Here is a 16,588-nt window from a genome sequence, read left to right as displayed (position 1 = left end):
GAAGGTAGGTAAGTGTGTTTTGGGAGAGACAGAAAACTAAGGATCTCAGACATGACTGCAAGAAAATGTGTACTACCTGGACTGGGAAGAGAGAGAGATTTGAGGAAATAAAAGGAGGTAGATAAGATGACCCGGATTCCCGGATCAGAGTCTATTCCTGCCTTTCACAGTCCACAATTTGCTCCAGAAACCTCCATGCACATGGATTGAAAACAGGACGCCTGTTTTCCCTCGTTCCAAGGTCAGAGCTGGCCTTTAATTGATTTACTTCACACAATGCCACTATCTCTTAGCCCTGTTCTGCTGCGGTCATCAGAGGATTTCAACATTAACTAGGCCTCAAAATGTTGGTCAAAGGAAGAAGGCAGGTATTATTATCCACTTAACAGAGGGGAACATTAGGCAAAGAAGGGTGAAGTAACTTCCCCATGATCACAGAGTATCACAACAACCCATCTAATGGAGATGCAAAAATCAAACTTACCGTGTCTCCTATTTGTAGATCTGCACACCTCCTGACTCCAGGATACAACAAACCATCTTGGCATGTAGCTGTGAAGGTCAGGCTGACATCCTCAGGATTGTCCCAAACAGTTAGTTCTACTTTTGACCGGATACTCTAGAAAGCAAGCAAAAAAGAAAGCCATCAGATTACTAAAATCAGTAGGCATCTTTCTTGTGCATGTGGTTCTTATTCTATTGAGGTTCTTATGCTGTGTGCAACGTGGCTGGGCATTGTATATACATCTAAATACATTTTAAAAATCACGTGGGTGTAACATTATACCAGCTCAATGTACTTTTACCAGCACAGGTAGAAGTGCACACACATGTACCCACTCATTGGAGGTTTTATGGTGGATGAAGGACAGTACTGTGCATGTGTCCATAATGCTGCATATTCAAATCACATCAGACTAATATACCTGAGGATTGTTTATGCATTATATGTCTGTAATGCTGAAGTGTATAACTAGATTGAAAACAGATATCTCTGTGCAAAGAAGAAAAAACGTTCTATAAATGGGGCTCTGTTGTCTACCTCTATGGTGGAAGTCAGCATCTAGCCTGAACATCTATAACTCTCCCGAATAAAATGACTGTTATGAAAATACAGGACCCAATTCTCTACTGACTTGTACCCTGGGATGTCATTTACATCTGTGAAAAGGGGGTGGAAAACATTATCAAGTCAGAATTACCATGCCAGCAATTGTAATGTATTACCTCACTGATTAACAGTGCTGATCAGAAAACCAACATTTTTCCAGTGGAAATATTTCTCAGAGGGAAGGGAAAAAAAAGACAACCTTTGAAAATTTTCTGTTGAAAGGTGTCAGGTTTTCTATGGCAATTTTTGTTGAGAAAAGAAAAGAACATTTTCATTTTCATTTCTGAACACTTCAGACTGAAGAATTGTGTTTCTTTTCCATTTTCAGATTTGAGGGTTTTGGAGGGGGTCTCATCGGTCTCTCTCTCTCCTTTTTTATACTCTTCTTCCTGCCCTTTCTCCCCCTCAGCTGGGACATTTTAAGGCAAATGGAAACCAAAATATTCATTCCATTTTTAAATACTAATTTGAAATGAAGTTTCTTGTTTATTTCTGATCAGAAAAATCGAATAGAAAAATTTTGTCACGGGGGAATATTTTGGTTCAAAAATGTTTTGATCAGCTCTACTAATTAATGCTCTGGTGCAGGGGTTCCCAACCCTTTTGGCTGGAGGGCCACAAATATAATTTTTACAACCCTGAAGGGCCACCAGTCTCTGCCATCAGCCCCTCTACCCCCCACTGCAGCCAGAGGGAAGAAGTTCAGCGAGGAGAATCTCCTGTCCCCAAGCTGCAGCAGGGAAACCGTGTGCTCCATCTGGGTCCCTAGGCAGCGGCTCCCTTCTGCAGCCAAGGGGATGAGAGATCAGTGCTCCCCTCCCTCTGGCTCCAGCAGGGACCCCAGCGCCTAGGGACCCAGGCAGAGCGCTTTGTCATGCTCCCTGATACAGCCAAGGGGAGGGGAGCGCTGATCTCCCGTCCCTTTGGCTACAGCAAGGACCCTGCACCGGCAACGCTCTGCCTGTGTACTTAGGCAGCGGCTCCCTTCTGCAGCCAGTGGGAGGGGAGCCGCAGGCCACTCTGAAAGACTCCATGGGCCACTTTTGGCCCACAGGCCACGAGCTGGGAACCACTGCTCCATGGGTTCTCCAACCCAAACTGGCTTACCCACACACACGCTGAAGTGAACATACTGGGAAACAGAAGAAATTCAGAACCATGGTCAGTCAGTCTGCTAATGAAACCAGTGTTCAAACTGAAAGGCAATGCTAGCAAAGAGCTAATGCTTTTGGGAAGCAGTAGGGAAGAAATTGGTTTAGACTAGCAGTTCCCAACCTGTGGTCCGCGGACCCCTGGTGGTCCACGAGGCTACTACAGGGGGTCTGCGGGAAAAAAAAAGAATATCCTCACCACGGAAATGTACAATTTCAAATAAAAATTAATTTCATATAGTTTCTAAAAACCTACTACTGTAATTTATTTTGCAACTAGTAGCATGTGGTGGTCCGCAAAATGTTTGGAGGTTGAAAAAGAGTCCGCACACTCGAAAAGGTTGGGAACCGCTGGTTTAGACCATGCAAATCTGAACAACCCAAGAGAAAAACCCCTAAGCTTCCCATATCTACCTTGTAATACAGGAAATGATTTCCTGTCTGGAGTCTGGATTGTGCTCTCAGGTTCGTGGGTTCATATTACAGTCCCTGCAGAAGTTCTGTTACTTGGAGTCTGAATACAGTATGTTCCTATAAAGTTCAACACACTTCACACGCATCTGCCAACCGACCCCCCTTAAAACCAATCTCACAAAAATTAACATTGAACTGAACTGTCAAAATAATGCATTATCTCTTCTTCCTTATCTGAGCAAATTTCAGCAGCCAGCTGTATCCTAGAAGGGAAATTAACTATCAGTCATGTAAATACACGGAGTTATCACTTGATCAAGGCAGAGTCTATTTAAAGAGCTGGAGAGAAGCTCTCATGGCATTTTTCTACCGAGGAATACTCCAGCCATCAGGGTCCTTTACTGTCATTTAACCACTTGGAACTGACTCATGTACCCAATAAGCCAGGAGAAGCATACTCTCTATAGCTATTAGACTCTGATAGTCTCCGAGGATAAGTCTACACTGAAAAAAAAAAGTCTATTCTTAATTTAGATTAGCTAACTTGGGTTAAAAAAGCAATGAAGATATGGCAAGTCTGTTTTTAAACTTGGGTTAGCAGTTCCAGTTAAAGCCTATAAAGGAGCTTGGAGTTGAACTTGAGCTGCTAACCCCAGTTAACAGCGGCGTTGCCTTGTCTGCACTGCTATTTGAACCTGAGTTGGTTCAGCTAACCCACATTGGCTAAACCAAGTTAAGAACACACCTTTTATTTGCAGTGGAGATATACCCTTAAGGGAACTGGTGGGCGCGCCCAATATTATATTCATTTACAACCAGACTGAACAGAGCACGGAAGTGCAGACTGGGAAGAACAATCTCGCATTGTTCACAAGATCTCTTCGGGGGCTTAGGGAGTCTTGTCTCTTATTTCTAGTATTCTATGATATTCTGAAGTTCATCCATCATCCCTTTTATCATGTAACATTATACTGGGGAAGCCTCATGGGATAGAACTGAGAACTTTTTCAAAGGAAGGCCTTCATCACACAGGACAGACTGCAACAAAAAGCAGCCAGGCTGATTCCTGTTTTAATAGGTGGTGATATGGTCCAGCAGACAGAACAAAGGACTTGGATTCTACTTCCCTTCCTGCCACCCACTGCTCTGCACATCATTTCATCTCTCTGTGCCTCAGTTCCTCCCGCTATCTGTATGGGGATGGGGGTAAACCATCTATCAACAAGCATTTCTAATGATGCTTATCCACTTTGACATTTACCAAGAGAAAGTACTTACTAAGAATGTTTTTTATGGGCAACGGTTAAAATTGTTGCGTTGCTTCTAAGGGAGAAGAGAGAACCTTGAAGTAACCTAATGGGAGTAGTCAGAAATCTGACAGAGTGATCAGTCAAAACAAAAGAAAAACTATTCATAATAGCAAAAGGGGAAATCAAAAAACAGGACCTTTCTCTAAAAATGAGGATGTCACTTACAAACAGAGGATTCAAGGACAGCTGTTGTATTCAAAGGTTCCTCAGAGATTGCCAAGTGAAAACCATCAGGGCTAAGAGTAGAAGCATGTTTGAGACACAGCTAGACTTTTTACCATTATGTTAAGGAAAGTGATTCTAAATATAGCACCTTATTGCTACTCCCTTTGGGCCACATTTTAATCACATGTATAATTCCTATTGATGTCCATGCGGCAGAAACAAGTCTAGAAACTAGCACTGTAGATTTTCCCAGGCATGTATCTGTTCAGCTTATTGACAATTTATCGGCAACACTACAGGGCTGCTATGGCTGTAGAAGAGCCCGCCAAGTTCTATTTCACCTCATGCTTCATCAAAGTAAGAGACAGATGCGATGGCTGGTGGTGATGTGCAAGACAGAAAGAACACAGCTGGATTGAGAGGGGAAGAGCGGAGTAAGAGGTGTAAGGAATCCAGTTGTGGCTCATACAGTGAGAAAGTTTGATATGGAAAATAAACAGGGAAGCACGGGAAATGGAGAAAGTATTGAAGGAAATCTCACTAATCTTCCTTTTTCTCAGCCATTGCTGACTTTCCCTCAGTCAGGATCTTCCACAGAAGTAGGATGCTGGCTTCCCTTGTCTTCTTATGTGAAAGAACTTTGCCTAAGCAGGTTTTTCACCTATATAAGACGACAACCCCTTCTTGGTTGAAGGGCCCATCTTTCTCAGCTTGCAAGAACTCTGTTCCCTTGTGTCTGTTTAGTAATAGATGCCAAAATGTCCTTCTGTCTCTGCTTATATCTTCCAAAGTTCAAAGACCTTGTTTCAAGAGGTGGGATGACCTCATGTTGTTTTGCCCTTCCTGTGATCTTCCATTGGTTTGATTCCAGGATGCTTAATTTACATAGGAGACAGGTAAATAGCTGTGATGCACCCACCTGTCCAGGAGAGATCTGTTTCTTCCTTTGTTTGGACACAGACTGTCAAGCCTAATATCAATGAGTACCCATAATTCCTTATGTAGTGTTAATACATACAGTTCACAAAGACATTAATCACCAGTGTGTCATAGGCTTTCATAAAACACCTCACTCATTATACTTTTACAATTCAGCAATATTGTCCACAATCAGTTGATTCAATTGCTTATCACGTGAGGTTCAGACGTCAGCCTCCAATCTTTGTAGAGCAGTAAACCTCTGCAATGTATTCTTTCAAAAGTAAAACCCAGACCAAGGTGTAGATGCCATGCTGCCTCCTCCTGCATTGGTTAGCTTGACAGTTTTGTTTACCTAACATCCAAATGAACCTTCATGTCTCTGCCTGACATATGGGCCGGTCAGAGAAGCAAATACACATTCCTTTGTCTAGGCCAGACCAGTTTACCAACTCTCCCTGACACGCCTGGCTTAAACACATTTAAGTCATCATTCCAGCATATATCCACAACTCTTAAATACAAACCACATACATACATCACACAAGGATATTAACGATCAGTGAGTTATTAGTTTTCCAATGGCATATCACATGACACCTTTTAGATTCAGTTTAGAACCATAGTGATTTGGGGTACACTGAATTGTTCAGGCCACCTGAAACTTATTACCTGATACCAGTAAGCCCCTTGCCCTCTGGCACTGGGATGCTCTAAGCATCACAGAGCTGGATCAGGCCCACAGTGAACCATCTGACAAAGACCACTAGCTAGGATGTCACTGGCTTTACCACCAGCAGAGTGCTCTGATTTAAGGATCACAATATTCAGGAAGAGAGAAAGGATGGCCCAGTAATTAGGGTGCTAGCCTGGGACTTTTGAGACCCAGGTTCAATTTCCTGCTCTGCTACAGGTTTCCTGTGTGACCTTAGGCAAGTCTCTTAAGGCTTGTCTACATGACGATTTAGTTCATGGCAAGATGGGCTGTGACACTAGCTTGCCATACACTGGCTGGCCTTGGACCCTGCTGACGCACATTAAGAGCTCATTAATGTGCTTTAATTAGCCCTGTTTCTAAGAGCACTAAAATTAGAGCAAAGTGCATTAACAAACTGTTAACCCCCCAACAGGTCCTCCGAACAGAGGGTTGAGAAGAAGCTAATTATGGGTGGAGAGCACAAGGAAGGAATAAGCACATTGAACTGTACTCATTTTATTATACATCAGCTGAAATGTTAAAGTAAAAGAGAAACTTACATTGTATGCCTTGACTATCAGCTGGATAATATTGTTGGAGTCTTGATGTAAAATCTCCACTGTCGTTCCAGGAATTAGTGCTGTAAAATTCTTAAAAACAAACACGCAAAGATTCACACATTGAAATACAGAGTCTGGGTTAAATTGTGCTCTCAGTTCCACCTGTGCTGCCATTGACCTGACTTGTTGCTTGTCCAGAATCTATTAATTAAGGTACATGATACAGTGTCATTTTAATCTGGAGCTTTTGACAAAGGAAATTGGAACACTGAGGGTCCATAAAATGCTAATCAGAATCCATAGCCAAAAGACCTGTCAAACAATGATCAGTAACCCACTTCCTACCAACCAAGCCCAACACCCAACTAAATGGAGCAAGATCCAGTGGATTTGCACTTATGTAAATGACAGCAGAATATGGCACAAAGTCCTGCCATACAGGAAGCAAGCCTTTACTTCCATCAGCGAGCACTCTGGTGGAAATGCTAGTTTGCACTGAAAAGATTGTGGCGAATGAGATAATAAGCCATTTAGCTCTCCACGGGTTACTAGCATGATTTTGAACTTACCAACATTTATGTTGGTTTTGCTTTCATGCAAGGAATGAGTTTCTGGGATAAGGGTTTTTTTAAACCTGGATGCAAACATTTATGAATGTGCCTCCCATGCAACCATTTCCCCTCTTCACTTTATTTTTTATGATGAACAGCATGATTTTCTTCTTTAATAATACTAATAACAATAAAAAAAAGCCGGTGGTGGCAGGGACCCAAACCCCGTTTGTTTGTGTTCCTTGAAATATTTGAGACTGAGACTAGAAACTCTACAGGTGTTTTAGCCCAGATAATTTTTTCTGAGAGATTTCAAATAGTATTTCTTGCTTCAAAGCTCTGGATTTAGTGATGGAAAAATACAGCTGGGTAGCAACAGTGTGTGTTCCTAGGTAATGAGATTAAGTAATAGCAGAGAGGTTGAACAGGTGTCTGCTCTCTTAGATGCTGAATGGTTGGCAACTTTCCTAAAATCAAGATTAGGCCAGAGTCTATTTTAGGCATTCATATGATCATAAATGTTTATCTATTTACTTTAAGAAGCTTAAGTGCTTTTCATTGAAATGACAACACTTGGTAAATTAACTGGAAAGCTGCAGAGAGAGAGAAAAGTGAGTGAGTTCAACTTGTGCAAGAATTTCCATGCTTTACAGCACAGCACATCAGATGTTCTCTCTCTCACACATATTTAATTCAGAGTTGTTCCTCCTTTCCTCCTGCACCAGCCTGCTTCATTCTGTTCATGGTGGAAAGAAGTCTATTTCAAGTGACACTTACATCTCTTCCCCCAAGAGATTCTTGATCACATAAACACCATCTCCCTGCTAGGTGGTTCAACAGCGCTTACCTTGTAAAGGAGATAATGAGTTTTTGTCACAGCAAAAATGAGGTGAATGTTGTTTTCAGCCAGTTTCTCCCCAAGAAGTGCCAGGGAAGGATAATCCTGGAACAACAGACCGGAAATTCTCATTTGTGATCACAAAAACAAAGAGCATTTCTATTCTAACCAGAGCAGCAAAATTCCTTATGGAAACGCTGCGTGTTTTATTGTTATGCAGAATCCTTTGTGTGTAGTTATAGCAAAAGAGTGACATCTTCTGTCTGTGTACGTATTTCTTACACACCCGTCACTGGGGTATTTGAGTGCCAACAAAATTAGCTACAGCAAAACCAGTCTGAACTCCCCACTCTTTACTTTGCCATCAGTGAGTGCATGGGTTTAAATTAGTTGTTATCTTCAAGGAAGTGAGATGAGGCCATTATTTAGAGTTGTTGTTATGGGAAATGTATTGCACAGAGATAGATCTGACATTATTTTGCCCTGAAAGTGGTAAAATCCATTGCTGTTCCTTGTGTCTTAGAGTAATGACAAGAAAATAAGCAGATTAACATAAGAGTTTTCACTTTAGCCCTGCAAAGCCTGCACAGATGTGGGGGAGTGACATGGATTCTATCTCACCCTGCACACCATCAGCAGAATTGGTAACTATCGACCATTTGCAGGATCTTCATTGTGTTGATAAATGAACAAAATAGAAAGAGATCGGCTGGAGTTTCATATCCCAGGCTGAGTTTGCAGTGTTGGCAGTTAGGGGGAAAAAACCCCAAAACCTATCATTTTTTTACTTGCAAACTGATCGAGTTTAATTTGGAGCCACTGTTCTGAAAAACATGGCAGCCCACGATGCCTTCTTTGCCAATTTCACAGTGTAACTCCACATCAATACACAAAAGTAGGACTGACCCATGAAAATGTAATTTTGTTTGTTACAATTCAAATAGGCAAAACAAAAATTAGTTTGCTTTGAGGACTTCAGCCTATTGTCATGAGACAGCCAGCCAGGAAAGCTTGACATCATGAGTGGGGAGCCATCTATGCACATTCAGGAACACAACAATAATTAGGGTTTGCAATTAGCAGAATAAAGTCTGCAGAACGACTTGATAATTACACAGCAGACAAGGACTCATTCACCCAGGAAGTAACCAGCACTCTCCTCTGCTAAGTCAATTGTAATTTCCAAAGAAAGAAAGGTTAGTTTGTCTATTCTCATTCAATATTTAAATAACTATCAGGCCCAGAGACCCTAGTCAGGAACAGAGCCCCACTGCGCTAGATACTGTACACACAGTTCCTGTAATGGAAAGTTGATAAACTACTGCACATATATGAGGAGTACTACGTTTTACATTCTCTTTACGCTCTGTGGGTAAATCTTGCCATGATTTGGGGTGTCAAATGAACGCTGAGGGGTCTGCAGACTTGAAAATCTGTTTATCAGTTTTTGGATGCTGCAGGAAACAAACGGGACTGGATGGCTGGGGGACTTGGCAGTGGAAGAGGAGACTTTCACCTGTAGATTGCTGGCTCAAATGAAGCCCAGGGTGGTAGGGAGTGAAAATTGTTGACGTCTGTCAAAGGGTCCTACAGCTTGCAAGAGCAGCAGCTCTTTTAATAGGTGTGTTTGAAAGCAAATAAATAAATACAAGGAAGTTGCTGGCACTCAAAGGTTTCGAAGCACCCAATAGGAGGGGAACCCAGCACACAGGAGACATTGTGGTTTATTCTCACCAGCTGGTTGGATGCACTGTATTCGTTCGCCTCATTCAGGTGACACTGGCCATCGTGTGGGTGGACCAGTCCACCGAGCTTCCCGTCCAGTGCTATGTGTGGCACATCGTCTGTGGTGAAGACCAGCAAGTGAGAGGCCTCTTTCCGCCAGCCAATTTTTTCCTGGGTGGAAACAAAACCAGGAGAGAGAATCACCAATCTCCTCTTCTGAGCCAAATGCGTCTCACGTTGTGCTGTGTACTGTCTCAGCCTCACTCCCATGCGACGGAGGATTCTCTGTTATCCCTAATTAAAAGGATACTGTAGGCCTGTCCACCTACTCCTGACCAAGGATAAAACTTTGGGTGATATTTTCCAACATTTCTTTCAAGTAAGGACGCTAGGAGGTATGTACATAAGTGAACGGTCCACCAGACCCTCTCTACCCTGCTCCAGCTGCTTTTATAGCCAAAGGAGACCGGCCAAATTCTTCCAAACACATTAAATCTGACCTTGTTTCCTCAGCAACATGGAATTGCCGTACTGCTGCAAACATTGTGGAGCAATGAGGAGAGTTATGATCATAATTAATGGCATTTTCATTAAATACCGGTCATAAAAAGCTATTCTGACGTCTGGTACACTAGGCGAGGTCTCTGCCCAAGAGGGTTGGGTTTGTATATAGCGCACACACACACACATTGACCCCATACATGAACTCAGGGTAGGTTTTCACTTCAGTGTTAATCAGGGCTCTTATTTCACATTATCCTAGGGCTACAACTTTGTCAAGGAGGTCATGGTGGTCACAGGAAATCATGAATTTGAGTAACTACCTTGAAATCTTGGCAGTGGCTGTAAAAAGCCATTTAATTAGGCCCCCAAACCAAGTGTCGTTGTGATCTTGTGCTCCAGGTCGCAATGCTTGAAGTGGGAAGCCAGATCCAGCCCCCTGAGACAGGAGCCACCACTGCGGGGTGAGCACTAAAAATGTCAGCCTTACTCATCCCTAACTGTTATGGACCAGGATGTAGGTGGTCTGACCTAGCAGTCAGAGCAGGAGTCAGGTCGGGGAACGAAGCCAAGGGTCTGCACCACAGTCAACTGCCAGTAGGGACATGTGCAAGAATAAAAATGGGACCTCTTTTGGAGAGAGAGAGACAGTGCCATGAGTATCCCTTGCACCTTCTGTGTAAAGGCCAGACACGATCACAGTCTGTGCTCCCTCTGCACTCCCCCATGGCACACGTGTAAAATGTTTCCCAGTCCTCCCCTGAGGCAGGCACTCCAGCGCCGCACTCCCCACAAAAGCACTGCTGTGCTTTAAAAAGCACAATCAAGACCTCCACGTGCAGGTTTAGACCCCGTTTTGGGGTTACCTCTAAGTCAAGGATGGCGTTTTCAAAACTCACTGTTGCTTAGTTCACTGGTTGTTAGTTCATAATGTTACAGCACATTCCACTGACGCTCCAGAGCAGCCCGGACCCCAGGCTCCATGGAGGTGCAATTCAAAGCCCTAGATACATGTGACGGGGCAGAACATTCCCAGCAGAGGGCCCTCAACTTTGGACTTAGCTTCTCCCTTTGGTCCAGCGAGTCCAAGGCTGGGATTTCCAAACGCACCTAAGTAACTTGGGAGCACAGGTTCCCTTCACCTTCACTGATATGTGTTTGCATAAATGATTTAGGCACTTCTGAAAACCTCAGTCCAAGTCTGGTGATCTTCCTACTAATTTAAATATTTCAGTTCCATCCAACAAAGAAACAATTTCCCGGCTTATATTTCTCCTTTTTGACACGGTCGCTAACTCGAGATTTCCATAGTGGCATTTCTAAAGAGCCACACAATGAAAATAAGATTGTAGGAACAAATCCTTACCATTCACTTGGCTAACACACCAGTGTCATTCATTCTCTTCCCCACTCCCTGCCACAGGCACGTTACATTCCAGCTCGTTTTGCAATGTGCACTTTTTGATCTGGCAAGCACAAGGCACTTGACAGACCTGATCCCTTGGACAAATGGCCAAAAACTTCTCAGCAACATGCAACTTCTCACGTATTGGAGTGAAAAAAACCTCTTTAATGTTAAACCATATCAGCCATTAGATGTGCAAGCACTTTGTGATGCCTCCCTTCTCTTTCCCTTTGGGAGGTCAAAAGCTGACATAGTTTGCAGGACTGAGTCCAGAACAACCCCAATGAGGGTAGGTGGAGTAAGCCAGAGTTTCATTAGCTGTGAAATATGTGCATGCAGACAGAACCAGCTGCATCTATAAAGTAACTATTAGGCCATTCGAAAGGATGCTGTTTCTGTTCATTGGACTATTAAGACTAACTTTAAATCAACGGCTGACTATCTTTTTAATGTGTTTTCCCTTATTCTTGAATTTAAGTCAAATACACAGAAACTTTAAAAAAACAACAACTTTTCTTTAAAAAAGAAAAGAGATTTTGTACTAAACCAGATGAATCAGACTGGAGATTTCTGGTCCAATTAATAAGCAGAGTCCCCTGGAAGAAGAAAACTGGCCTAAGATTTTGTTCGTGAAAGAAAAAAAAATGTTGATATTTAACCGTTTACCTGTTGCCTTAGTTAGCTAAGGAAAAAACCCTATCACCTGAAAGGGTAGGAGGCTGGGTTAATTTTCTGGCTCACTTTCTGTATTTGCACAAAGAAGGGCTCTGACCAAGTGCGTTGGTGCCCTAGACAATACCAAAGTTTGACATTTCATTGCCTTCCCTTGATGCTAGCACTTAGCTCACTGACTTACCCATTCTTCTCCTGCCATTTCTTCCTCTAAAAGGATAACATATTTTGCCTGGTGAGTAGCACCTTTGAAGGGCCAAATCCTGAGAGATATTAAGCACCTTCTGGCTCCCACCAATTTCCCACCCACCCACCCACTCATGATCTGGGCCTAAATTTTCCCACCCACCCACCCACTCATGATCTGGGCCTAAATTTTCAAGAGCATCCACCAGTATTAACCCTCTGGGCCCAATATTCAGGCTGATTCCCCCATCTCCCCCTCTCACAGCTTCAGTGCAAATCAGTGGGAGCTGCAGGCCATTCCTCTGAGGAACAGGTCTCAGATGTCTCAAATTGGGCACCCAAAATTAACAAGCTCTTTCAAAAATTTGGACCTCAACCCCCCCTTTGCCTCAATTTCTACATCCACAAAATGGGGCTATTAATACTGCCCTACCTCACAGGACTGCTGAGATGCATAATGCACAATTGTCCATAAAGCACTTGAAGATCCCCCCAAGGGAAAGCTCATAGACACGCACATTATTTGTAGCAAGAGCACAAGAAAACAGATATTAACTGGAAAGGGAAAGGTGCACCCTATGAATTGTAAGTTTTTCATGAAAATTCCTATTAACTAGAATTTGACCTGGTTGCTGAGGATTTGGCTCACCATTCATTGGACAGAGAAGGCATCTGGGAAAGGTGCAAATCTTGCAGCTACCATATCAGTTCTGGCTTTACTAGCCCTGTGCTTCCCAATTATTCCAGGAATGAATTTCTAATAAATGACTTGTGCTATGGACAGGCAGGGCTAGACCCAAAGTTTGAGGAAGGAAGCCATCAAATGCTCCCCAAAGTGGAGGAAGGTCGGGGGAAGTTTAAGCAGTGCATATATATTTAATAAGTTTATTTTGGCACTAACCTTTGACTAAGTTAAAGGTGGCAAGGCCACTTGTGGAGCAGAAGAGGTGACTTTCAGGGTGGGGAACGCATAGGAGGGGGATGGAGTGGAAAAACAAATTACGGGAGGGCTGCCAATGCATTGGGTGGGATTACTAGAAACCAGGGAGGACATGTGAAACCTGCACAAGGCCTGTTGACCAAGTGTAACCAATTCCACAGAGACCAGCATTTCACACAGCTGTAAGCAACTACATCATAAAAGTGTTGAAATATGCCGTCAGTCATTCTTCCATCATGAAAGTTAGTTTCCATCATGAAATGCAGAACGCACTGCTCCATTTAGAATCATAAAAACATCAAAGGAGGCTTTAGTTTGTTTCTATCCATCTAAAACTTTGAACAAAAACTTGGAGATCTATTTGTGTTGTGTCCCCACATCTCCCACGCCTTTTAAAAATCTATATCCATGAGACAGAAGGTGTTCTTACGAAAAGAAGGGATACAGGGTCTGACCCCAAGCCAAAAGACATCAATAGGAGCCTTTCCATTGGTTTCAATGGGGTTTGTATCAGGTCCATAAACCCATGAGTAAGTAACATTGCTTCCTCTAGATAGGGAGCAACAACTGAAAGCATGAAGCAGCAATGTGCTTCAAGCCTTCTGTATTAAAACCAGTATTTCCAATGGCAACTGTCAAATAACTCAAGTCTTCATTGCAATTTTAGCAGATCCCAAGATCTCTGAACTCTGCTGGAGAATGAAAAACCAACAAACCTTATGCCAAAATTTTCAAACTTGATGCCTAAAGTAAAGTATCTAAATCCCTATTTATACACCTAAATAAAAGGAGCCTGATTTTCAGACACATTGAGCACTCTGAACCCCCAGTGAACTTGTCTGTGCTTGCTTAACACATGTAGAAGAACAGACCACTTTATTATTGTGGTGTGGGATCTTCAGAAGTGCCTAAGCGATTTAGGAGCACAAGACCCATTGGCTTTCAGTATGATTTTTGCTCCTAAGTCACTTAGGCACTTTTGAAAATATTGCCCTAAAAATTAGGTAGTTGGGGATCTGCAAGTTCAGATGTAGATGCCAAATGTATAGGCATGAATTGGAGGAGGAATGGAAAGCAATGGGTTGGAGGTTTGTTTTTAAGTGATTTGCACTTTGTACTGCTCAAGTCAAATTTCTAAAGGACAATTTATAACCAAGCAAGAGGGACTAATCACTCTTATTTTCTTCCTGCAGCTCACGTCATAGGATGTAGGATTCATAAACTTCTTAGGCACTGATAATATTTGTACTTAAAATTAAACACAGAAAGGAGCCAAAAAGTTGCAAGTGGAAAATGTAATTACAGCAGACTGGTTAATATCCCTGGCTAGCCAGTTTCGCCTCAGTATAAAGGCTCATTGTGCCTAGCTCTTTCATTGCCTAACATATGACATTTAGCCCATCAGTGTTGATTTTTACCATAACATCATCTTTCAAAAAGGAGCCAGATGTTGGTATGGTTATTAGTTTGCATTTTTAGTTGTCCAAATCTTTCCCACTCTGGGATAAAAAAAAAAAAGAAATGAGACAGGCCAAACGAATGATGACTCAAGGATACAGCACTTCTCAGACAGCTCATTCAGAAAAGCTGCACTGTACTAAGCATTGAATACACTCAACTATTTATACAATTTAGATATTCAAAGTGTTGCCTCCATTTTTGATTGTCCAACTTGAGCCACCTTAAAGAGGGGCCTGATTTTCAGAAATACCCTTCAAGAAAAATCAGACCCTTTTAAGGTATTTCAAGTTGGGCTCCCAAAAAATGAAGGCACCCGAAATCTCTAGTCACTTTTGAAAATCTTGACCCATGTAAAGGGGACAACGTTAAGGGAAACACAGGAAGGGCAGGAACCAGATGCCACGCCAAATGCCCGCATAAGACATGAAGATACCCATACCTGCTTCCAAAGTGACGGCTGGTTTTGTCTGTATTGTGTCCCTTCACTGTGGGCAGTGGAGATGTCCCAGAGATCCCAGCCACAGTGGGAGCTTGGCCTCTACATCACAATTTAGGAAGGTGCAGTGTACATTGGTTTCCATGACTGACCTGCTCCACTGTCTGGCGTGGAAGGGATTGTCAGTCCCATGCCACTTCTGTCCCACCCCCAGAAGAAGCTAGTGGTCCCACTTTCCTTTGTCAGCAGGATTTACAGGAGGCGAAGAGCTATGCTTTTCATTTTGGGGGAATACATTGAGAGAATAAATATTATCAAATTTTAATCAATCATAACAAACCCCACCAGGGGTCACCAGCAGTAAGAGAACCTGAGGCCTTAAGTACCAAAAACACAGGCCTTCACTGCTTGAGCTAAAGGAAAAAACTCCCTTAGCTGTTAGCAATAGTATGCTCTTATCCTCAAATTCCTAAAGGGCCATATCACAGTTACCTAACATGCTACATACTCTTGCCATCAGAAGTTTGTTCCAAACCTTCGAGTTCCTACAGCAAGTGTCTTTACCACTAACCTGACACACAGGTTCCATTGAGAGGCTGGGATGTGGTGACCGTCAGAGGAAATCGGGGTTACAGAATTAAAAACAACCATAAAATATTAGAAAGGAACCTGTCTCATGAGCACTGCAAGTAATGGGTCTCCTGACTCTTTGCTAAAACTGGAGAATATACATTGCCTGGGTTGTTAGAGATGTTGTACCTCTGAGAGTCTGTCTATACTGCAGCCACTTGGTGTGACTACAGCTAAAATAGACAAACCCAAGCTAGCTTTAATCTAGCGAATTTGAGTACCAGAGCACCTAGATTTCAAGTTCCTTGGAGCAGTTACTGTATCTCTCCCTATATTTTGCAGTGTTGAAAGTGCTGTTGGAGCAAAGCATCTAATAAACTAATAATATAATTAATACGCTACATTGTTTAGAAGCCTGGACACAATAAAGAGATAGATTTAAATCTGTAATATATGAATGCTGGACTGGATTGAGAATATGGAAGAGAGAGAGTTGAAACTGAAAGGACTAAAGTAGGAAAGAAGACAGGAGCAATACACAAGGGTAGAATAGAGACATGATGATATAGGGGAGATGCAGAAATTGCTGAGAGTTTATCTAGGTATTTGTACCATGCTTATTACCAGTCAGTCTCTGTAGGCCTCATCCACTTTTCGCAGTACAGGAACACAGCTTCCCAGTCACTAGCACCACAAGCCACTAAGTGTAAAGGAGCTAATTCCAGCCTCAGTTCTGAATTTGCAGCCCATTTATTTCAGACAAAAGCATTTTCTGTCAGATGCATAAGAGTTGCTAGATCATTGATTAGCTCTTGCCCCAGAAGCCATATACTGTCACTTCCAGCTGCCTCTGAAAACAGAGCTTGTGTTGTTCCTTCTCTATATGTCCCAGGCCACTAATATTTTGGGGTCAACTTACTAATTGATGCGGAGGACTCTAAACACAAGCCTTTCATTTCAGCTTCCGGGGGTTAGGA

General features: G+C 42.6%; 1 protein-coding gene across 1 annotated transcript in view; it reads right to left on the bottom strand.

Moving 5' to 3' along the window:
- ITGB5 (integrin subunit beta 5) overlaps positions 1-16,588 on the bottom strand; it is a 114,493-nt gene that overhangs the window by 49,883 nt on the left and 48,022 nt on the right. Inside the window, exons 6-9 of the mRNA XM_067549614.1 lie at positions 9,450-9,611; positions 7,725-7,820; positions 6,327-6,416; positions 485-619 (exon numbers count right to left, since the gene is read on the bottom strand). Coding sequence (XP_067405715.1) covers positions 485-619; positions 6,327-6,416; positions 7,725-7,820; positions 9,450-9,611 — 483 coding nt within the window. The remainder of the gene's footprint in view (positions 1-484; positions 620-6,326; positions 6,417-7,724; positions 7,821-9,449; positions 9,612-16,588) is intronic.

The sequence above is a fragment of the Emydura macquarii genome, unplaced genomic scaffold (assembly GCF_026122565.2).
Source record: "Emydura macquarii macquarii isolate MOO-44397 ecotype Brisbane River unplaced genomic scaffold, CSIRO-AGI_Emac_v2 contig_1253, whole genome shotgun sequence".
Lineage (NCBI taxonomy): Eukaryota > Metazoa > Chordata > Testudines > Chelidae > Emydura > Emydura macquarii.
The sequence above is the reverse complement of the archived record's forward strand: the minus strand, read 5'-3'. Positions and strand labels throughout refer to the sequence as shown.